Source organism: Rutidosis leptorrhynchoides, chromosome 4, assembly GCF_046630445.1.
Source record: "Rutidosis leptorrhynchoides isolate AG116_Rl617_1_P2 chromosome 4, CSIRO_AGI_Rlap_v1, whole genome shotgun sequence".
Lineage (NCBI taxonomy): Eukaryota > Viridiplantae > Streptophyta > Magnoliopsida > Asterales > Asteraceae > Rutidosis > Rutidosis leptorrhynchoides.
The window spans coordinates 430,823,300-430,848,469 of record NC_092336.1 but is presented as its reverse complement, the minus strand read 5'-3'; the positions used below and the strand labels follow the sequence as shown (position 1 = coordinate 430,848,469).

General features: G+C 36.8%; 1 protein-coding gene across 1 annotated transcript in view; it reads right to left on the bottom strand.

Annotated features, from left to right (window-relative positions):
- Positions 1-22,970: 22,970 nt before the first annotated feature.
- LOC139842094 (uncharacterized) overlaps positions 22,971-25,170 on the bottom strand; it is a 47,183-nt gene continuing 44,983 nt past the window's right edge. The window contains exon 2 of the mRNA XM_071832269.1: positions 22,971-23,855. Within this exon, the coding sequence (XP_071688370.1) occupies positions 22,971-23,855 (885 nt within the window). The remainder of the gene's footprint in view (positions 23,856-25,170) is intronic.

The window sequence follows — 25,170 nt, the reverse complement described above, 5'->3', positions numbered from 1 at the left end:
AGTAGCGAAAAGAGGAAATGGGACAACAACCATAACAACCACAACAACCACAACAACCACAACAACAACAACAACAACAACAACAACAACAACAACAACAACAACAACAACAACAATAACAGGGGGAGAAACTACGATCAGACCCCCGCCAAGAGGCACAACAACGGTGGAAACCCTAATCCCAACAACAACACCAACACCAACCCGAACTACAAAGGAACCTTACCACAATGCAAACGGTGCTACAAACACCACACTGAGTATTGCAATGTTGTCTGCGAGAAGTGCCAACGGGCTGGGCATATCGGGAAAGACTGCAAGGTCACCACTTTGAATGGGAAGCCGAACACCAATGGACCTAAGAAGTGCTACGAATGTGGACAGACGGGCCATTTCAGAAATGCGTGCCCAAACAAGCGAAAAGACGGAGGACCACCCCGTGGTAGAGCTTTTAATGTTAATGCAAGGGATGCACGCGATAACCCCGACTTGGTGACAGGTATATTCACAATCAACAATCTTTTAGCTTTTGTCTTGTTTGATACTGGTGCGGATAGAAGTTATGTATGTAGACATTTTTGCGATAAGATTAATTGGTCATTAGTCCCGTTAAAAGAAAGTATGCTTGTCGAGGTCGCCAATGGAAAACTTGAAAAGGTTGACCATATTAGTCGTGGAGCTATTATCAACATAGCTGGTGCAGATTTCGAAATTGATTTGATACCTATCAAACTAGGAAGTTTTGACGTGATCGTCGGTATGGATTGGTTGAGCAAGATAAAGGCCGATATAATCTGCGGAGATAAAGCACTTCGCATACCACAAGGAGATGGCGAACCACTGGTTATCTATGGAGAGAGATGTACCTCGAAGTTGAACCTCATTAGTTGCGTGAAAGCGCAAAAGATTATGAAGAAGGGACGTTTTGCTGTCCTAGCACATGTGAAAGCGGTAGAAACTGAGGTGAAGAGCGTGAACGACGTTCGAATTGTGAACGAATTTTCCGATGTCTTCCCAGAGGAATTGCCTGGATTGCCGCCGCAGAGAGCTGTAGAGTTTCAGATTGATGTAGTGCCAGGAGCTGTACCTGTAGCTCGCGCACCTTATAGACTCGCACCTTCCGAGATGCAATAATTACAGAGTCAACTACAGGAGCTGTTAGACCGTGGATTTATCCAACCAAGCTTCTCGCCTTGGGGCGCACCTGTATTGTTTGTGAAGAAGAAGGATGGATCCTTCTGTATGTGTATCGACTACCGTGAACTCAACAAATTGACTATCAAGAATCGGTATCCTCTTCCACGAATTGACGATCTTTTTGATCAACTACAAGGATCGAGCATTTATTCAAAGATCGATTTGCGATCCGGATATCATCAGCTGAGGGTGAAGGAAAGTGACGTGATGAAAACTGCATTCAGGACCCGTTATGGTCATTATGAGTTTATCGTGATGCCATTCGGTTTGACAAATGCACCTGCCGTGTTCATGGACCTCATGAATCGTGTCTGCAAGCCTTACTTGGACAATTTTGTTATCGTCTTCATAGATGGTATCCTCATCTACTCTAAGAGCGAAGAATAACATGAGCAACACCTCCGATTAATGCTTGAACTCTTAAGACAAGAGCAACTTTACGCCAAATTCTCCAAGTGTGAATTTTGGTTGAAGGAAGTACAATTTTTGGGTCATGTTGTAAGCGACCAGGGTATCAAAGTTGATCCCGCCAAGATTGAAACCATCAGCAAGTGGGAGACCCCCACTACTCCGACGCATATTCGCCAATTCCTAGGCCTCGCCGGTTATTACCGAAGATTCATCGAAGGATTTTCTCTGATTGCGCGTCCTTTGACCGCTCCGACTCACAAGGGCAAGAAGTTCACTTGGGAACCCGCACACAAATCAGCATTCCAAACCTTGAAGAAGAAGTTGACCACCGCACCTATCCTATCACTTCCTGAGGGCAGTGACGACTTTGTTGTTTATTGTGATGCATCGAAGAGTGGTTTTGGTTGTGTACTGATGCAACGATCAAAAGTTATTGCCTATGCCTCCCGACAATTGAAGATTCACGAGCGGAACTACACTACACATGATCTTGAACTTGGAGCCGTTGTCTTTGCACTCAAATTGTGGAGACATTATTTGTATGGGACTAAGAGCACTATTTTCACCGATCACAAGAGTCTCCAGCACATCTTTGATCAGAAGCAACTGAATATGAGACAGCGTCGATGGATCGAGACGCTCAACGACTACGACTGTGAACTTCGCTATCACCCTGGCAAGGCCAATGTTGTAGCTGACGCTTTAAGCCGAAAGGAGAGGATGGCACCTCTTCGTGTTAGGGCTCTGAACATCACCATCCATTCAAACCTCAACAACCAGATCAGAGTAGCCCAAGTTGAGGCTCTCAAGGAGGAGAATATATCCCATGAACATTTGAACATACTTGTCTCTCAATTCGAGGTTAGGGAGTCTGGACTCCGATGTTATGCCAGAAGAATTAGGGTACCTCTTTATGGAGATCTACGGAACCTTATACTTGATGAAGCACACAAATCGAGATATTTGATTCACCCCAGTGCGGGCAAGATGTACCATGACCTTAAAGAACAGTATTGGTGGCCGAATCTTAAGAAGGACGTTGCGACTTATGTTGGTAAGTGTTTGACCTGCTCAAAGGTTAAAGCCGAGCATCAGAGACCTTTTGGTTTACTTCAACAACCGGAAATCCCACAATGGAAGTGGGAAAGGATAACAATGGACTTCATCACCAAGCTACCAAAGACGGTGGGTGGATAAGATACCATCTGGGTTATTGTTGACCACCTCACCAAATCTGCACACTTTCTAGCAATGAAGGAAACTGATACAATGGAAAGCCTTGCTCAATTATACATCAAGGAGGTTGTATCTTGTCACGGTGTACCCTTATCGATCATCTCAGATCGCGATCCCCATTTTGCTTCTAGATTTTGGCGTTCTTTGCAAGAAGCCATGGGAACTCGTCTCGACATGAGCACTGCTTATCATCCTCAGACTGACGGGCAAAGTGAACGAACGATTCAGACCTTGGAGGACATGCTGCGTGCATGTGTCATTGATTTTGGAAAGGCCTGGGAAAGACATTTGCCACTCGCCGAATTCTCGTACAACAACAGTTATCACTCTAGCATTAATGCTGCACCTTTTGAAGCATTGTATGGCCGTAAGTGCCGATCCCCTATTTGTTGGGCCGAAGTAGGCGAAAAGCAAATCACCGGACCCGAGGTAGTCCACCAAACGACGGAGAAGATTGCTCAGATACAAGCGAGACTTAAGACTGTCCGCGATTGTCAAAAGAGTTATGCCAATCTTAAACGTAAAGACTTTGAATTCAATGTCGGTGACCGTGTAATGTTAAAGGTTGCACCTTGGAAAGGTGTGATCCGTTTTGGAAAACGTGGGAAGTTAAACCCACGATACATTGGTCCTTTTGAAATCTTGGAACGGGTTGGACCCGTTGCTTACCGTTTGGATCTACCAGCGCAATTGAGCTCAGTTCATCCTACCTTCCATGTGTCAAACTTAAAGAAGTGTCTTGCTGCACCTGAACTTATCATACCACTTGAGGAACTTACGATTGACGACAAACTTCACTTTGTGGAAGAACCTGTTGAAATTATGGATCGTGAGATCAAAACTTTGAAATGCAACAAGATTCCGATCGTCCGAGTGCGATGGAATGCCAAACGAGGACCTGAGTTTACTTGGGAGCGAGAGGATCAAATGATGCGGAAGTATCCTCACCTTTTCCCAACTCCTCCATCTACCTCAGCTTAAATTTCGGGACGAAATTTTCTTTAACAGGTGGGTAATGTAACGACCCTGGAATTTCCAACGTTAATTTATTAACAATTATTATTATTAATACGTGTGATTAAACGAATGTATGTTATTACATTTACACGTTGCCATGATTGCCCGTACTTGACTTTTAAGTGCCCGAAACGTCTTTGTGACACACGAAACTTCACGAATAATATTTTTAGATATTATTTGCATTCATGATTAAGTTTTATTAATCATTTTGATTAACTAAGGTTATTAGTTGATTACTTGGGCCTTTACTAGTATTAGTGGACTTTTACTTGAATTATCACTTATTTGGACTTGGGCTCACTTTGTTGGACTTGATTAGCCCACCCTACATTTTAAATGGACTTATTTAGCCCACTAACTCATGTAAGTATCACATTATATCATAACTAGTTAGTTTTGTGCAATTAGAATCTAGTTACACCATGTTTCCATGCAAATGCCATCCATTAACCAACTTTAATACCTTTACCATGCAAGAACCTCTTGGATCAAACCCTTCCTCCCTCTTTTTGCTGCTGAATGCCGTGGCCCTTATGGCCATGTAGGGTGTTCAAAATTCTTTTTTTTGTATTACAATTACTTGCATTTACTCTTTCATAAAACACACACAATTTACTACACTTTTCTCTCAAGCTTTTTCTCTCTTTTTCTCTCAAATACTTGTAAGTAATATGAACTTTTCTCTCCTCTTTTTCCTTGCTAAAAACTGATTTCATAAGCATTCATCATCATCAATCTTTGTTTGTTGTTTGATTCTTGTTACAAGTTGTTGTTACTTACTTACTAACTTTCAAGAATCTAACTTTCTAGTTTTAATTCTTCTTTTATCTTGAACCTTCAAGAACATACAAGACATAAACTCTCTAGTTTATGATCTTCACTTAATACTTGTTCTAAGTTTATAAAGTTCATGGTTGAAAGACATACTTGAAGTTCATGAAGTAACTTTAAAGCTTACTTTCTAAAGATCAAACTTTGGTTTGAATCTTTAAAGTATGAACAACCATGAATAATTTACTTGTTTACTTAGTTTACTTCTTCTTGCACTTTACTTTCATGTAATTAGTTTAAATGGTCAAGTACTACAAGTTAGTCTTGATCTCATTAATCTTGAACTTAAAGTTAACTTAAAAGTTCAAGAACATGTAAATGAGTTTTCTTTAAAAATAACTTTGTATACTTATGCTTGATCTAGACTTTGAGTCTTGGATCTTCAAGATCTAACTAAGAACTATGTTCTACATCTTAAGATCTTGATTAGTTGGTTTACTTTCAAGTTTGTAACTTATTATTAGTCTTAAAGTTCATGTATGTGTTAGATCTAAGACTTTGATGTAACTTTGGTTCATCAAACTTCATACAACTCTTAAGTGAGTTGTGCTTCATGTCTTAGACTTGCACTAGTGTTATGATGGTCAAGACTTGGTTAAGATGATGTAAACACACCCATGATTTGTACACTTGAAGCTATATGCATCAAGGATGAGAACCATGATGAACATCAAGCACCAAGACCACCGGAACCCACTTAAACTTACTGTTTCTGTCCAAAACCTACTGACCTGCTGTTTCTGTAACAGACCAGCAGACCTGGGCTGTTCTAACCTTGATTTTTAGATAGAAATTTTCGAGTAGATAACTTTTCATATAGGACTCTTCTTAATCCGAGTTACGGTTTAGGATTTATGGCCCTCCGAGCGTCACTATGTCTTTTAACGTTGTGCAGAAATTTCAGACCTACTCGCACTTAAACCGTCACCACGGTTAAAAGAAGACGATTTTGCTTCTGTAAATTTTATCACACTTAAGGGACTCATATACGGATCCATGGCCACTGGTCTCACCTTAATTCAGTAAGGGTAGAGGCCGTGGTGACTGATCGAAGTCAGCCATTGTTTTAAACTACTTTCATAAACGAAACCTATTTTACGTCTTTTGTTTGATGATGAATGATGATGACCTTTATGACTTTAAATACATACTTTTAAACCTATTAATACGATTTACTGACTTAGTACTATTTGACTTAGGTTGAGGACCTTCGGACCGATTACTTGCACACCTTTTCCGAACCGACTTTACGTCTACATTATCATTGTGAGTTATAGCATTCCCTTTTTACTTTAACTTATTTTGGGAACTGAGAATACATGCGGATTTTATGTTTTACATACTAGGCACGAGTACTTAAACTTTATATATGTGTGGGTTATACAACGGCATAAACATTTCCTTTAGCTCGGTAATGTTTAATCATTGGTTTTTGAACCATGAACGCGAATCTTAGATATGGATCCATAGGGTTTGACATCCCCACTCGGGCTAGTCACGCTAGCATTTAACGAGTGTTTAATACTTCGTAATACATACGCACTCGCCAAGTGTACTTTCAGGGGGTATTTTAAACGTTAAGTTAGTTACCAAGTGCCCACGGTTAAGCATATACTTTTACATACTTTGAAACGCTCGTTGTAGCACTGAAATCTCGTGGCCTACTTACATTACTGTTATACTTAAACTATAGCTCACCAACCTTTGTGTTGACGTTTTTAAGCATGTTTTTCTCAGGTGCTTGAGGTTAGCTTCCGCTGTGTACTAGTCGTGCTGTAGAACCCGCTGCTTAGAGTTGTTATCACATGACTACTTATCTTGCATTCAAACTTATTTACTTTTGAAACTATGTTATGTAATGACCATTGGGGTCACGTACACTTATTATTTGCTTCTACTTAGTGAAGCATGCCTTTGGATTGTAAAACATTTGACGTTGGTTATGACTTCACTTTTTTTTTATGAATGCAACTCTTTTGAAATCGCATATAGTACTTAACCTTGTAATGATCCTGTTGTTGATGGTCCGTACATGATGATTTAGTATGGGGCGTCACATCATTGAACCGCATAATTCTTTCCCATGCCCTGATTGTTATTAACCTGCCCGTTAAAATCCGGTATTTGACCTCCAACATTCTCGACACTCTATCATATTCCCGTGCTTCTACCAATGGAGCCGGGTCAAAATACCACGTGGCAACACATGATTTGTTTGCTACCCAATTATATGCACTTGCGTAATCCGGATGGTCTCGGACATAAGCTAACCAAATCCTTGGATCATTTTGTTCCGGTGATCCTTCAGGTGAAGGTTGTCGTTCATTTGGTGGAGAATTTTGTTCATCTGAAGAATCTTGTTCTTCTCGGTACCGGTGTGAAGGTTCTTCTTGTCGTTGATTTCCCCTTGATCTAAAGTTGTACTGCACACATAAAACATACACCAAAACAAAAGAGGCGCATAGAAAATAGTATGCATTAGTGTGAGTTTATCATAAATCAAGTGTATGTTCAAAAATACATATAGCACATAATTATATTAATCATTCATGTAAACATTTTCTCAAAAGATCCAAGATTAACATAACTAGTCTAGCGTTTAGAAACCAAATTTGAACATGAACCTCATATCATTCTCATCCCTTTCACATTAGACACAAAGTAATGGAAACTTAACAATTTGCAAGAATTTATATCAATTAAGAATCAAAACATGTTAGATTTCCAAAACATGAACCATGTCATGCTCAAAATGTGATACATACTTATGAAGTACACAAATTATCTCAAACATTCACAAACACTTAGCTAGGAACCAAATTCAACCAAATTCAAAGCCAACATTCGGATTTAAATTCTACATAAACCCTGGAATCATGAATATACCCTAAAAACACAATGTAATATGATTTCAAGGCATACAAGGCAATTATAACAACCTAAAGCATGTTAATGCTTATAACAATTATCAATTCAAGAAAACCCACATAAATTTCTTAAACAATCCAAAAAATTAAGCATGAAATTGAATTATTGGAAAGAAAATTAAGTGGAATCATATGAACATACCTTAGGCATCTTGATTTAGGCTTTGATTTGAGAAGAATTTGTTAAAATTTGAAGAATTGAAATTAGGGTTTGGAGTGTTTTAGTGAAAGAGAGCAAATGGATCTGAAATTTTTGGGTAAGGAATGAATGAAATCGAGTGTGTGGTGTTAAAGAGCAGATAAAATCGTGGACCCCACAAAAAATTGAATCAGATCCGAGTTTTTTGAGAGAGTGCGCCAAGCGCACACTTAGGGGTGCGCGGCGCGCACTAGTGCTCCAAGTGAAAAAACCTACTGACCCAATTTTTACAAAGTGCGCTGAGCGCACATATGAGGGGTGCGCGGCGCGCACAGTTGTTTTTAGGTATTTTTCACGTTTGGTCAGTACAGGGGGGTTGGTAACAGATTGGTGATCGTAATGGTATTCAACAAAAATTAAAATCACTCAAAAATCATTAAAAAAATCACGCAATCCTAATCCTAACATTTGTGAAGGTTTAAAATCGAGTCGCTTCACTCGACTCTCCCCCAAACTTTAGGTAGCTTTGGGGTTGAAAATGAGTTTTACCTCATCTTCAATGTTCATGGGTCCATCAACATATAGTTTGACCCTGTGTCCGTTTACCTTAAACGTATCACCCTTTGCATTCCTTAATTCCACCGATCCATATGGAAAAACCTTGTTAACAACAAATGGTCCCATCCATCGGGACTTGAGTTTTCCAGGAAAAAGTTTAAATCGTGAGTTGAATAACAAAACACGATCACCCTCTTTAAAATCTTTTGGATTCTTAAGACGGTTATCGTGCCAAACTTTGGTCTTTTCCTTGTATATGAGTGAGTTTTCATAGGCGTTATGTCTCAACTCATCCAACTCATTTAGTTGGTTTAAACGAAGGTTTCCCACGTCTTCAAGATCGAGATTACAAGTCTTAAGAGCCCAATGTGATTTGTGCTCTATCTCCAAAGGGAGATGACATGCCTTCCCATAGACTAGGCGGTAAGGTGTGGTTCCAATAGGAGTTTTGTAGGCAGTTCTAAATGCCCACAAAGCATCGTCAAGCTTCGTTGACCACACCTTAGGATTTGATCCAACCATTTTCTCAAGGATCCTTTTAAGTGCCCGATTCGTATTTTCAACTTGCCCACTTGTTTGTGGGTGATAAGATGTAGAAATTTTATGGGTTATCCCATAGCGTTTCAACACATTTTCTAATTGGGTGTTGCAAAAATGGGTACCCCGATCACTAATTAAAGCCTTCGGGGTACCGAATCGGGCAAAAAGCTCTTTAAGAAAAGTTACAACAACTCGTGCATCTTTTGTGGGGAGAGCCTTTGCCTCAGCCCATTTTGACACGTAGTCAACGGCAAAGAGTATGTATTGGTTGGAATGAGATTTTGGGAATGGTCCCATGAAATCAATGCCCCAAATATCGAAAACCTCACAAACTTGGATTATGTTTTGAGGTATTTCGTCTCTTTGACTAATCTTTCCTGCCCTTTGGCAAGAATCGCACGATTTACATATTTGGTGGGCATCTTTAAAGATGGTAGGCCAATAAAAACCGGCCACATAGACTTTTCTCCCCGTGATTTGGGGTCCGAAATGTCCACCAGTGGGACCAAGATGACATTGGAGAAGAATTTAGTTGCATTCTTCCCCGGAGACACATCGACGGATTATCCCATCGGGACACCGTTTAAAGAGATACGGGTTTTCCCAAAAATAGTATTTCAAGTCACTGAAATTTTTTTTCCGTTTTTGATGTGACATACCGGTTTTTAGGAATCCACCCGCAAGATAGTTGGCTATGTCTACAAACCAAGGATCATCAATTTTCTCAATTCTCATGAGATTTTCATCAGGAAAATTATCTTAAATAACGGTCTCATGGAGAACCTCAAGATTTGGGTTCTCAAGGTGAGAAAGGTGATCGGCTGCTAGGTTTTCGGCCCCCTTTTTGTTTTTAATATCAATGTTGAATTCCTGCAAAAGCAAGACCCAACGTATTAATCGGGGTTTAGCATCTTGCTTAGTAAGCAAGTACTTTAAGGCCGAGTGGTCCGTGTAGACAACCATCTTTGCTAGTACCAAGTAAGATCAGAATTTGTCAAATGAAAAGACAATTGCCAGGAGTTCCTTCTCGGTGGTTGTGTAATTAAGTTGGGCTCCTTGCAATGTTTTACTAGCATAATAAATGGGCTGGAAATGTTTTTCAATTCTTTGCCCCAAGACGGAACCAATAGCAAAGTCACTCGCATCACACATAAGTTCGAACGGAAGTGACCAATTCGGTGATATGAGAATGGGTGATTGTGTGAGCTTTCCTTTAAGAAGATTAAAGGCGTTAAGACACTCGTCCGTAAAGACAAATGGAGCGTCTTTCTCAAGAAGTTTGTTCATTGGGGTTGCAATTTTAGAAAAATCTTTAATGAATCGACGGTAAAAACCGGCGTGCCCCAGAAAACTTCTTACACCTTTCACATTCGACGGTGGTGGTAATTTGGCTATGACTTCCACTTTAGCTCTATCCACCTCCAGACCTGCACAAGAAATTTTATAACCTAATACAATGCCCTCTCTTACCATAAAATGGCATTTTCCCCAGTTAAGTACAAGATTAGATTCTTCACACCTAATCAACATACGCTCAAGATTATTAAGACATGAGTCAAAAGAATCACCGAAGACTGAAAAGTCATCCATGAATACTTCCATAAAGTCTTCAATCATATCATGAAAAATAGCTACCATACACCTTTGAAAGGTAGCAGGAGCATTGCATAAGCCAAAGGGCATACGTCGATAGGAGAAAGTACCATAAGGGCATGTAAAGGTGGTTTTCTCTTGGTCCTCGGGTGCTATAGGGATTTGGAAATATTCTGAGAAACCGTCAAGAAAACAATAAAAGTTCTTTCCTGCTAACCTTTCCAGCATTTGATCAATGTAAAGAAGGGGAAAGTGGTCTTTTCGGGTAGCATCATTTAATTTTCTATAATCAATACATACCCTCCAACCCGTGATAGTCCTAGTGGAAATTAATTGGTCGTTTTCGTTGGTGATAACGGTCATGCCACCCTTTTTGGGCACACATTAGACCAGACTCACCCAAGGACTATCCGAAATTGGGCAAATAAGACCAGCATCGAGGAGTTTGACAATCTCCTTTTTAATGACTTCTTGCATATTAGGGTTCAGTCGCCTTTGTCTTTGTACACATGGCTTGTAGTTATCTTCCATTAATATCTTATGTGTACAATAAGAGGGACTTATACCCTTGATGTCATGAATTTTCCATGCTAGATCCGGTTTATGGGCTTTTAACATGGAAACAAGTTTAGACTTCTCACTTACAGAGAGTTCGGATGAAATGATAACAGGGAGAGTAGAATTCTCTTGAAGGTAAGCATATTCCAAGTGACTTGAGTTCCAAAATGGGAGGTTCTTCAATCGATGTTTTACATCAGTACTCATTTTCTAAATCTAACTTTCTGTATTCTTCATCATTTGGCTCATAACCGTTAGCCATCAAGGTGGTCAACATCTCCACTTCTTCCACCATGTTCTCTTCATCACCTTCTGCCAAAATGCATTCTCCCGAACCTTGAAATTCTGGAAATTCCTTCAACAACTCTGAATATGTGTCTATGGTTTGCAAATAATAACATTTATCATCAGTAGACTCGGGGTATTGCAAGGCATGGTCAACGAAAAAGGTAACCTTAATATCCTCAATGCTAAGGGTTAATTTCTACCCATGAACATCTATCATAGCTCTAGCGGTATTGAGGAAAGGTCGACCCAATATAAGAGGCACACGTGTGTCCTCTTCCATGTCCAAAATTACAAAATCGGCCGGAAATACTAGGGTACCCACTTTTACTAACATATTCTCTAAAATTCCACGAGAGAATTTAACAGAGCGGTCCGCTAGTTGAATTGCCATTCGGGTTGGTTTTAGTACCCCGGGGTCTAGCTTAACATATAATGAATAAGGCATTAAATTTATGCTAGACCCTAAATCCGCTAATGCTTTAATGCATTCCAAATCTCCTAGGAGACATGGTATGGTAAAACTCCCAGGATCTGCTAACTTCTTTGGTATTTTGTTCATCAAAATTCCGAAACAATTAGCATTCATGGTGATGGATGAAAGTTCCTCCATTTTCTTCCGATTAGTAAGTAAGTCTTTTAAGAACTTAGCATACTTGGGCATACCTAAAATCACATCAATGAAAGGCATATTTATGTTAATTTGTTTAAACATATCTAGAAATTTTGACCTTTTGGCTTCGAGCCTTTCTTGTTGTTGTTTCATTGGGTATGGGAGCGGTGGTTGATATGGCTTCACTACGGGTTTCTCACGTTCTTCCTTCTCAACCACTTGTTCCGGCTCCTTAACCGGTTCATCATTTTTGTTCAATGGAACACTGAAATCAAAATCTTCAGGCATTCTTGGAGCTTTGTATGCTAGACCACTCCATGTGGTGATAACATTGGCGTGCTCATGTCGGGGGTTTTTATTAGTATCGCCCGGTAAACTCCCTGGATTTCTTTCACTAAGTAAACTAGCTAAACCGTTCATTTGCTTCTCCAAATTCTGAATTGAGGCTTGTTGGTTTCTAAACTGATGTTCGTTCTTCTCATTTGTTTAGCTTATATTGGTGACAAGCTGGGTCTGAGATGCAATTAACTTCTCCAACAAACTCTCCATATTTAACTTTTTCTCTTCTTGTTGGGGTTTTTGATAAAAACCCAGAGTTTGTTGTTGGAACCCACTACTTGACCCCTGTTGGTAATTGGAATTTTGACCTTGAGGGTTGTAGGGGTTGTTGAAGTTTCGATTAAATTGGGCTCTTCCTTGAAATTGATTATTATTTCTTTGGCTTATGAAAGCCACTTCTTCTTTTTGAGCCATTGTTAAACCGGCATCACAATCTTTTCCTAAATGGAGACCACCACAGTATTCACAACCTACCTTCATACTATGAATTTCCTTGATGATTTTGTCCATGTTTCGAGCAACACCGTCTATTTTCACACTTAGGGAACTAAGGTCATCATAAGCACCAGCGCTTTGGACTTGGGCATGACGAGTAATTGGTCTTTCTTGATGCCACTTATGAGAATAATCGGCTTGCTTCTCGATTATCTCATAAGCTTCTTGCTCGGTTTTGTCCATGAGTGAACCTCCGGACGCTTGATCAATGGAAATTCGGGTTGCAACATCACAACCCTTGTAAAAAATTTGAACTTGTTGGAAGGTATTCAGACCATGGTTTGGACAACCTCTTAGCATTTTGGAAAACTGATTCCATGCTTCATATAAGGTTTCCATTGGCTTTTGACAGAATTGGGTAATTTCTTGTTGAAGTCTCGCGGACTTAGAAGCTGGAAAATATTTCTTAAGAAATTTTTCCATCATACCATCCCAAGTTTCTATCGTAGCCTCGGCCAATGAATCTAACCAACTTTGTGCTTCCCCGTGGAGTGTCCATGGGAAAAGTCTTAAAAATATGGCCTGATAAGTGTCTGGTTTAAGTTTGTATAGAAGACATATCTCTTAAAAAAGACGAATATGTTCGTTTGCATCTTCATTCGGACCACCACCAAATTGACATATGTTGTTAATCATTTGGAGAATAGGTCCTTTTATTTCAAATTTTTCTTCACATGTGGGCGGAGTAATGGCACTACCTTGTCTGGTTCGGGTTGCTTTCATCTTGACCGCCATTGATTGTCTTGGTACCACCTACCTTTCCTCTCCTTCCATTTCAAAATTTGGAGGATGAACGGTTTCACCAAATTCAGAATATTTTGGCTTGGTGGTACTTGATTCTGAATCAAAAGTTTCTTTCTATGATGAAGATTCAAAAAGTTCAAGTACTTCTTTTGGGATCCTACCAAGCTTTCTATCAGGTTCTGTAAGCGGTGTAAGTAATGGAGAATCTGAACTTCGGGAATGTGGCATATGCAACCTAAAATCTGTCAATCACACAACTAACAAAACTATTAAACGCACCGATTCTATAAGTTTAAAAATCAAAGACTATTAATAATTTAAAAAGAATTAAGAAACTACTTAATCACAAATTAGTTAACAATTCTATTTTGACACAAAACTTTCCCCGGCAGCGGCGCCAAAAACTTGATGTGCAAAACGTGGTATATGAATTGTTGTATGAAATAGTATGAAAAAATACCGATTAAAGAGTGTTACACACTAACGGGCAGTGTACCCGATCGTGTAGTAGTATAAATAATGGTTTAGTTCCGTGTATCGTTCCAAGGACAGTTGTATTAGTCAAACTAGAATTAAAAACTATATTATGATTAACTAAGTAAATGAAACTTAAAGGTACAAGATATTATGTTTTTGTGGCTATTTAACGATTTAGCCAAATCAGAGAAGATTAAAAGTAAAAACAATATTTTTGGTCTTTTAAGTTTATGAAAGTAAAAAGATAGTTTTGATATCAAATTAATGAAATATGCTCATCTAGACTTTTTACCCTTAATGTTGAATGTTATTTAGGATTAAGATCAGATTGATTGGTTATGCACGAGAACTAATTAATTGGTTCACCAAGAGTAGTCTTGCGCAAACACTCAAACGGGATTACATGACGCAAGTGATGTTCTTGTCATCTAAGACCTCCTATTTGTAATCAACTAATTCAACTAGTTTGAAGACTTCAAGAATGATCAAGTCAATGGTGTGTTGTACATGATCCACTCCTATATAAACTAAAGGTTTAACTTAGTTCATTTCCTTGGTCCGGTTAAATGCTCAATTCACCCAACCCAAGTAATTAACTAAGTGTTATAATAAGATCCCTATAAACGTCATTAGATAAGGTAAATCACTAACATATGTTAATTAATGGAACTAGGTAGTTGAAAGTGTGTATAACAGATTCTAAGGAATTGGTCATTCTCCTAGACAATTACACATACTAATTAAGCTATTCCAAAGTATCTACAAGAGCCGTTCTTACATTCTTATGTAAATTAACTATTTGAACTCAATTTATCCCTTTTGGTAAAAGACGGATAAACACATGTCACTAGGTGTAAATCAATACATTAACTTAACAAGATGATGTTTCTTAATCAAATGAACATATCAACTAGTTGAATCGAAAGAATTAAACTTAACAAGAATGGTTCTTGTATTCAAACATCAAACTATCGTGCATAATAACAATCAATCAATAGTAAACATTCAACATTTCTGTTATTTATCTAGATAAACATAAAATGGACTAGCCAACAATCATGCTTGAAAACTTAAACAAAACAGTAACAAAGATAGAATTCATTGTAAATATAAGATTGACCTTTTAGGAGTAATCTTGGATGAAGCTCTTGAATGATCCTTGATTCTTCATTGATTTGAGTGCTTAGATGCACTTTGATAAGCCCAAGAACTGCTTTGAATCGTATGTTTTCGTCTCAGAACAGAAAGTAAAACTGGTACCCAAGAAATGAAGCTGGAAATGGAATTAAATAAGCTGAACAGTTGGTGAAAAGCACTGTGCGCGGCGCGCACAGTAAGGGTGCACTGAGCGCACTCTTCACCTAACCCACTTTTTCTTTACAGCTCGACATCGCACGTTAAAATCTGATTTTCTGGTAAAAGTGCGTGATAATGTTAAAAAGGAACATATATTTAGTATCAATATCATTCCAATATGTAAAGTTTTTAGTTACTATTGTTCTATTTTTATGTAATAATCGTTTAAATAAATAAGTGCGAAGATAAAAGAAGAAAATGACGATTTGAAGACGCAAATGACCAAAAAGCTCAAATGTACAAGATATAATCCAAGTGGTTCAATTTATTGATGAGAAACGTCTAAAAGTGACAAGAGTACAAGCCGCGAAACGCAAAGTACAAGATTTCTAAGCGTACGAAAGGACGTTCGAAAATCCGGAACCGAGACATGAACCAACTATCAACGTGCGACTCAACGGAGCTAAAATTACAAGTCAACTATGCACAAGAATATAATATTATATATAATTAATTATATATATATTATATATTATTTTAATCAAAGCAGCCCACGTTTAATTCATTTGGTGAGCTGGAATCCGAAGCTCCGCACTCGCGGAGCTGTGAAGCATAAAACCTCCGCACTCGCGGAGCTGTACAGTTCAATGTGGGCCTATAAAAGGCCGCGCATTCTGATCGATTTCCTTACACCTTTTTCTTTTTCTTTCTTTCAATCTATCGATATATATATATATTTATATTTATAATTTTAAGTTTAATTTAATAATAATAATAATAATAATAATAATAATAATAATAATAATAATAATAATAATAATAATAATAATAATAATAATAATAATAATAATAATAATAATAATAATAATAATAATAATAATAATAATAAGGTTATTGTAAGAAATGTTTTACGGGTTTTAAATTCGGAACTCTGTCCGTGTAACGCTACGCGATAAATAATCACTGTAAGCTATGTTCTTCCTTTTTAAATTAATGTATCGTAACTAAGTTATTATTATGCTTATTTGAGCCGAAGTAATCGTGATGTTAGACTAAATATTAAGATGGGGTTATTGGATTTTGTACCATAACTAAGGTTTGGACAAAAGACCGACACTTGTGAACATTGGACTATTGACTATTAATAGGTAGGGGCTATTGTCTAATCGAATGACAACTCATTGGAACCTGTCGAACCTATCTTCAAATTAGTTAATCTAATAATTATTAAAATGATTATGTATGTCCTATTTAGTGACATTTATACGACATCTTTTACGATCATTTAATTAATTATTCGGGTTGGGTAATTGATTATTCATTCTGATCAAGTGGGTAAATTAATATTCATATCTCATTAAAACAGGGGTGGATTACATACAAGGATAATTGGTGTAATTGTTAACAATGTATTAAAACCTTGGATTACACGCAGTCGATAACCTGGTGTAATCATTAAACAAAGTATTAAAACCTTGTTACAGTTCGAATCCCTAATTAGTTGGAATATCTGACTTCGGGAATAAGGTTAATTTGACGAGCATTTTATAATTATGACTGATGGACTATTATGGACAAAAACCAGATAGGTATCAAATAAACCAGGACAAATGACAATTAACCCGGGTAACAATTAATTAAAATCAAAACGTCAAACATCATGATTACGGAAGTTTAAATAAGCATAATTCTTTTATTTCATATTTCATCGTACCTTTATTTACTGTCATTTTAATTACTGCAATTTAATTTATCACAATTTAAATTCTGTCATTTATATTATCGTCATTTATCTTTACGCTTAAAATATAAAATCGACAAACCGGTCTTTAAACGGTAAACCCCCCTTTTTATAATAATAATAATACTACTTACTTATATATATATATATATATATATATATATATATATATATATATATATATATATATATATATATATATATATATATATATATACAAATATAGTTTAAAATATATATAGCGTTAAACTCAGCTAGCTCCCTATGGAACGAACTGTACTTACTAAAAACTACACTACTCTACGATTAGGTACACTGCCTATAAGTGTTGTAGCAAGGTTTAGGTATATCCCATTCTATATAAATAAATAAAACTTGTATCATATTTCGCCGTATTTAGTATAAAAAAATATAACTATTTCGTATACACCGCTGCACACATCAGTGCGCGTAGGGGTGCGTTGAGCGCACTACTATGCGTGGCGCGCACAAAGCTTGGCGCACTTTGATTTTGGACAAAAAAATCTTCTGATCAAAATTATGCCTTGTGCGCTGAGCGCACCCTTTGTGGTGCGCTGAGCGCACCCTTTTGTCTTTGGCTTTCTGGTCTTGGTTTCGATCTCTGAGCTGTATCATACATAATCTTCCATATTTCTTCAAGTTTACAATGATTCTAGACTATATTACAATAATATGAAATACAAACGGAATTACTATGTTTACATACGAAATAAACAACAATATGACGTGATATTACGACTAAAGATATGACTAATTTGAGTAATATCAACGGTTAGTTGGTTATCTCGATTACAAAGAAGTGTGGCATTATCTACAACTGAATACGAATATATGGCCGCGGCGGAAGCCGGTAAAGAGTTAATTTGGTTGAAGAACTTCTTAGGTGAATTCGGGAAAAGACAAGACTATAACGTCTTATATTATGACAATAAAAGTGCAGTTCATCTTGGAAAGAATCTGGTTTTTCATAGACGTATGAAACACATCAATCTAAAGTATCATTTTATTCGCGAACTCATAAATGATGGTACTTTAGTTTTGGCAAAAGTCCTTGGTACGAAGAATCCTGCCGATGTGTTTACTAAGGTGGTAACGACAGAAAAGTTGTGGTTTTGCATAGCCTCAACCGGTCTTCTCATGGCTTGATGAGAAAAGACGACCGACTAGAGAGTTAGAGAGTTGATGGTTCGATTCTAAAAAGTAGTGTTGAAGACATTATATCGAAAGTCTGCTTATCCGAAGATTGTGATAGGAGTGTGCGTGTCCCAAATGGAGTTTGATAGTATAAATGGTGTTTTAACTTTCTTGGTTAGAATTTTGAATTGTTGGACTGACGAAGATTAAGTTTGTTTAAATACTCTTTTAAGTGGGATGATGGAGTTAAGTAAAGAAGGACTTAAACAAATAAATGGGACTAACACGTGGTTGGTAAGACAAAAAGGGATTCCAACATATGGTCGCATATGGTGACAAGGAGATCACCAAATGTGACATATGGTTCATACGTGAGTGCATGTGTTATTACATGAGATATGTGATCGAGCATAAGGTTACTTTTTGGAACAAAGAGGTCGAATATGGGGACATTATCCTCACCAAACGTGAGGCTAGTCAGGATGCTGAATTATATTGCAATTTGGACTCCTTGTTATGTTGCGATTCCTATTCGTTTATGCACTATAAATAGAACCTATGTAACCCGTACATGTATTGAAAATTATCAATAACATACTCTCTAGTTGGTCTGTGGATTAAAGTAATCACATTGATTACATGTAACCAAATTATATCTTGTGTTCTTTAATTTTTTGCACTTTACTTTCGTTTGTCGTTGTGGATGAGTGATTGTGCTTAATCACTTGCGTTGTTTGGGTCGGCTTTTCATTTGGGCTTTTGTTACCTTCCAAAGCTATGTTCTTCCTTTCAATAAGGTGTGAAAAATACTTGGCCATCAACAAGTCGTCGTCAAAAGTTATTAAAAATTACGTAAAAATTTGATATTTCAAACTAGTTGGTTTTGTTTAATGAAGTTTTAATAAACAAATATGTAATAATCAGGTTGTTTTTTTTTTTTTTTTTTTTTTTTTTTTTTTTTTTTTTAATTCAATAGCAGCATACTTATTTCGTAGAAATTATTATATATTTTTAATCTCACTAAAGTATATCCTTTTGCTTATGTAGTTTAGCTATTTCATGTGTTATTTCATACATATCAAATATCACTAAAAACTTGGAGAAAAATATAAGAAAATGCATAAATATACATATGGGAAAAAAGTAAAATTATATGAGTAATGTTAATTATGTAATACACGAGTATTTGTTATAATCAAAATAATAAATATATATACTGTAACCAGAGGCGAAGCCAGGATTAAAAGATGAGGGTGACTTAGTCGATAAATAGATATTATATTTATAGCCTTTAAACTAATTTTTAAAGTGACAATATCTTGAACATTTGGGCCAATTAATTTACAATTATTTGGATATAAAAATACATTTGAGATTGATAATTGAGGGACGCTTATAGTAATTTCGACATAAAATACACTTGAGATTTGAGTTTTATTTGAACCTTGGGAGAGGCTGAGTACCCCTCAGTCTCCCTTGTCTTCGCCTGTGACTGTATCTGACAGAAATTAACACTATACAAGAAGTTTCATACGAATTAATCATAATATTACGTAAGTAGGTCGTGTAAAATTTAAGTAAATACATTTCTTTCAATCATTTTGTTAATCACTTCACTATAAATATATCATAAAATAAATTACCACTACTACTATAGGAGTATACAAAGTAGATGTTACGGATCCCATGTCGACTCACATGAATATGTGGCTACTGGTGAGTGGTTTGTAAGTCCCAAGTGTTCTTTCTTTCTTTTTGACTCCTAATTCCTCGTAATGGTGACTTATAGAGTGATAGTTTATACCCAAAGAAAAGGTGTTAACCGCAACCAGTATACCTATGCCCATGGCTCTTTAAAGGTAAGGTATTGTTACATATCCCGCATCGACTCATATACATATGTGATGAGTACCAAAGGGCCTTTGGCCTAGTGGTATTGAGGAGTCCCTTTGACCTTGAAGTCATGAGTTCGAGTCATATTTAGGACATTATTCGTGTAAAATTTGTAGGATTCGTTCTACTAAAAAATATGTGTTGGGTGGTTTATAACTTCAAGTGTTCCCACTTCATTCAAGCTACCTTTCGACAGTAAAGTTTATACTCGTGCTTATGGCTAATCTCAGCTCACCTTCCGTTCATCCCAGAGACGGTAGAGAAACACATGATTTCATTTTAAATCGAGATTCTAAACTATTTTTGTCGGTATGTTTTAACCAAAGAACACTAAATAATATAGTATGATTCACAATATTTCATAAAAATAAACTCTTAGAACATTATCGAAGACTTTTCTCAAACATTCTTCATGTTGTAAGTCGACATAGTTTTGGAAGGTAACAAAAGCCCAAATGAAATCATGAATGGCAAGTCCGTAAAAGTCCATCTCCAGTTCTCCACAAAGTGGGGCTCTTATCATTTGAATGTGACTATATTTTGTAAACTTTTTTGGACCCAAAAATATATCAACATATAATCCGCAATGTACCAACGATAAATATTCAAGGATAGTGCATACTGAATAAAAGAAAAAACAGGTTTTTCACTCTTTAATCTATTTTTGTTTAGGTAAAGAGTTACCCCGATGAACTTTTATTAAAAATAATAAAAGAAATTGATACAAAACACGAGGCACATCTGCTTTAGGAAAGCCCCAAAGCCAAGCAAAACAACCAAACCTACAAAAGGTCAAGCGCAAAACAACCACCAAAAGAAGAAGAAAAAAAAACAGCCTAATCTTCACTCTAGAATCCAAGCGATCTTAAACAGCTTAATGTTGCGAGTCTCTTTGAAGCGAACCGAAAATAGCTTTAAACGAACTGAAGCATAAATCTCCCCAAATAATTCTTTAGCAGATCGCTTCTTTGAATCGAACAATCTGGAGTTCCTTTCTAACCAAATAAAATACACCGCAGCTGTGAACAAAAGCTTGGCCACAAGAGTATTTGCACAATTCTTGTCTTTAGAACCCGCAATGTCATCGACTACATTGGACCAGTCATGGCTTCTAAGCCCATGCGCATACTGTTTGACATACTCCCAAACTACTCTCGAGTAACGACAACCAAAAAAAAGATGGCTATGGGAATCTTGACATTCGAAACAAAGGGGGCATTCAAGAACCTGGCCTTGTCTAATTTCCCATGTCTTTAGGTTGTCCTGAGTTTTTAGCTTTTGTTTCATAAGAAGCCAAAGAAGAAATGAATGTCTAGGAATGCTATTGGAATGCCAAACAACCTCAAACCATGGGACAACGGAACCAGCTGGACGAATTACCTCATAAGCTTGTCTCACAGAAAATTGATGGAGTATACCTTCAGTATGATGCCACTGTAACTGATCGCATTTTTCAGAAATAATAGGAACATGAATCGAGTTTAGCACCGGGTATTTCACATGCCAGTTATGAGGCCACTTCCAAGATTTATCCAGAATCAAATCTTTCACTCGAGCATAACGATAAAAGCCCGCTGCATTAATGTCTCTCCAAGAAATAATATCCGTTAATGGGCCAATGTTGTTCCACTTATCAAACCAAGCAAGAGCTTTTGCCCCGTCACCTACACCATGTGCTTACGAATAATACCTCTACAATTTAAGAGTTTTCTCCAACTCCAACTCGCATCCGGTCTAATTGGAGCATCCGAAAAAGAGTAATTGCCTATGCGATAGGCATGAACCTATTTAACCCACAAGGATTCCTTTTGGGTTAGAATACTCCATATATGAGTAGTAATGAGAGCAATATTCCAATACTTTAATCTTTTTAAACCAAGACCCCCTTCTTCTTTCGGAAGACATAGATCATCCCATTTTACCTTAGCCTTCCCCCTCTTCATGTCGCCTTGACACCAAAGGAAGCCGCGAAGAAGCTTTTCAATATCCTTGATGATAGATTCCGGTAAAATGAAAACAGAAGCCCAATAAACCTGCATAGATGTTAACACAGAAATAATAAGTTGCACTCTCCCAGCGAAAGAAAGGAACTTGTTTTTCCAATCTTCAATCTTCCGTTTAACTCTCTCCACTAGGATTTTGCAATCTCGATACATCAAGCGAGAAGAAACTAGCGGAACACCCAAGTATCTAACAGGAAGTTGCCCTTCTTCAAATGGTAATATATTAAGAATCGCCTCCTTTAGAACGTTATAAACATTTGCAAAGAAGGCAGTACTTTTAGGAAGGCTAAGGGTCAATCCTGAGCATGCCTTGAACTCTTCAAGGGCGTCTCTAATAACCTCTACCGAATTCAAGTCCGCAGCAGCAAAAAGAAAAAAATCATCTGCAAAACACAGGTTAATGAGTTTTAGTTGCTCACACTTCGGATGATATCTGAAGTCGTCCCCATTTGAAGCTCTTCTGATCAACATCAAAGATAACGCCTCCATAATCAACGTAAAGAGATAGGGTGATAGAGGGTCCCCTTGACGCAGCCCGCGCTTTCCCGGAAAATAATCATGCAAATCACCACCATTAATATTTATAGAATAATATGCAGTAGAAACACATCTCATAATCCATTTCACCATCTTGTGGGGATAACCGAAGCCTACTAAACACTTCTTCAAAAACCCCCAATCAACCGTGTCGTACGCCTTTTGAATATCAACTTTAAAGGCACATCTCGGAACACCTCGATTAAGGTGATAGTTCTTCATTATTTCCAGGGTAAGTAGAATGTTATCCGAGATCCTTCTTCCAGGCACAAAAGCTAACTGATTATCACTCACAATTTCATCCAAGCTAATTTTAATTCTATTGGAAATGACTTTACTGATACACTTATATAAAACATTACAACAAGATATAGGACGGAACTCAGTCACCTTCGTGGGGGGTTTGAACTTTCGGAATTAAGCTGATAATAGTATGGTTGATCTCTTTCAAAAGTCTACCATTGTGGAAAAAGTCTTTCACAGCTTGAACCACATCGTCGCCAATAATATCCCAAGCTTGTTTAAAAAACGCCGCAGAGTAGCCATCAGGGCCCGGGGATTTTGAGTCATTTATATCGAATATAGCCCTCCTGATTTCTTCTGTCGTCACCTCAGTAACCATATTTGCAGCTGTATCTGTACCAATTCTTTTTGTAAACAGAGTCGAAGGGTCCACAATTGGGCTACAAGTCATCCTCGAGCCCAAGAACTTTTTGAAATGTTGAGTAATAATTGTACAAACTTCTCGACCTTCAACTATCGTCCCTTCTTGATTTTGAATAGCATGGATTTTACCACGATGGTTCCGCCCTTTAACCACATTATGAAAATACCTTGAGTTACTATCGCCAACACGCAACCATTCAATTTTTGATTTTTGCTTTAGAAAACACTCTTCTTCATATATTATAGCATCATTATATTTTCTGAGAGTAATGCTTTCCTGCTTTCTAACTTCTCGACACTCTGGATTTTTATCGAGCTTCGCTTGCACCTCATCAAGGTCTTTCCTTAAATTAATAACATTTTCATGTAAATTTCCCTTGCTCACCATTAGTTTTCTCATTTCTTTCTTTAACAGACGAAGCCGTTTTGTGATTCGAAACATCATGTGACCTTGAAAATCCACCTTCCAGCCTTCGGTTACAGCTTCTTTAAACTTTTTATGCTCTGTTATGTAATTACTAAACTTGAATGGTTTAGGCTTATTCTTGTGGTTCTGCGCAAATTTCAAAATGGCGGGGCAATGGTCCGAGGTACGATAAGCCTGAAACAATACATAAGCATCAGTGAATTTAGCAATAAAAGAGTCATGAGAGAAGAAAGAATTTAAATTGAAGAGATCCGATGGGAGCTCAGATCCGATCGGAGATCTAGTGTGAAAAACCCTCTCTTTAATCTATTTAGAAATGTGAATATATATATTTTATTTAAAAAAACGTACTTAAATTGAATTATCTCATCATAACACTTTCACATGTCATCACAAAATACACTGCTATGAATTTTGAACTTCGAGTATATACTAGAAAATATTATAGAGATATTATTTATAATAGATTTAATAATAGATTTATTATGTTTAGTTTTATTATGGTTTTCTATTGTAATTAATCTACGGAGTATTTGTTATGTAACCTTAGTTACTTGTTATCCAAGTTATCCTAGCTTATCGATATGATATCATGTAATCACTTTAATGAAGAATCAAATATATACTCCGTATTTATTATTAAAGGGTTAATAAAGTTGGGAAGATGATATGTTTGTCAGGAGGAATATTCAAATGAAACCAAATTTTAAGTTGAGATTTAAGGGATCAATCAGAGTGCGACATGTGGCGCGATAATTACATGTGATTGGAAAAAAAAAATTACAAAAAAAAAAAATTTCAATATTTTTTTCCGAAATTTTTTTTTTTCCGAATTTTTTTTTTAATTTTTTTTTCAATCACATGTGATTGGATTTGACATGCAGTAAATCACATGTGATTCTGCATGCCAATCACAATCACATGTGATCCTGCATGTCAAATTCAATCACATGTGATTGAATTTTTTTTTTATAGTAAAATGACGATTTTCAGTTAATTTGTGCTAAAACCTTTAAACACCAAGTTTTTGATCAAATCACCAAATTAAAGTCTGAAATTTTGAAGATTTGATCACAAAACGCTAACAAACTTGATCAAATGGTCGCTTTCCGGTTGAAATTTTTTATTTTGAAAAAAACAAAAATTTGAATTTTTTTCAAAAAAAAATTTTGAATTTTTTTTCAATCACATGTAATTGGATTTGACATGCAGAATCACATGTGATTGTGTTTTACAATCACATGTGATTGGGCTTTACAATCACATGTGATTGGATTTGAAATGCTAAATTTTTTTAAAAAGAAAAAAAATTTTGAACTTTTTTTTTTCAATCACATGTGATTGTTGCACCACATGTTGCGCTCTGATTGGTCCGTTGGATTTCAAGTAAATTATTGGATTTAAATGATTACAACTCTGTTTATCCTTCCGACACTAATTCGCTAATCCTTTGATCTCTTTGTGATCCGGAGGGATCTCTTTCATTTAT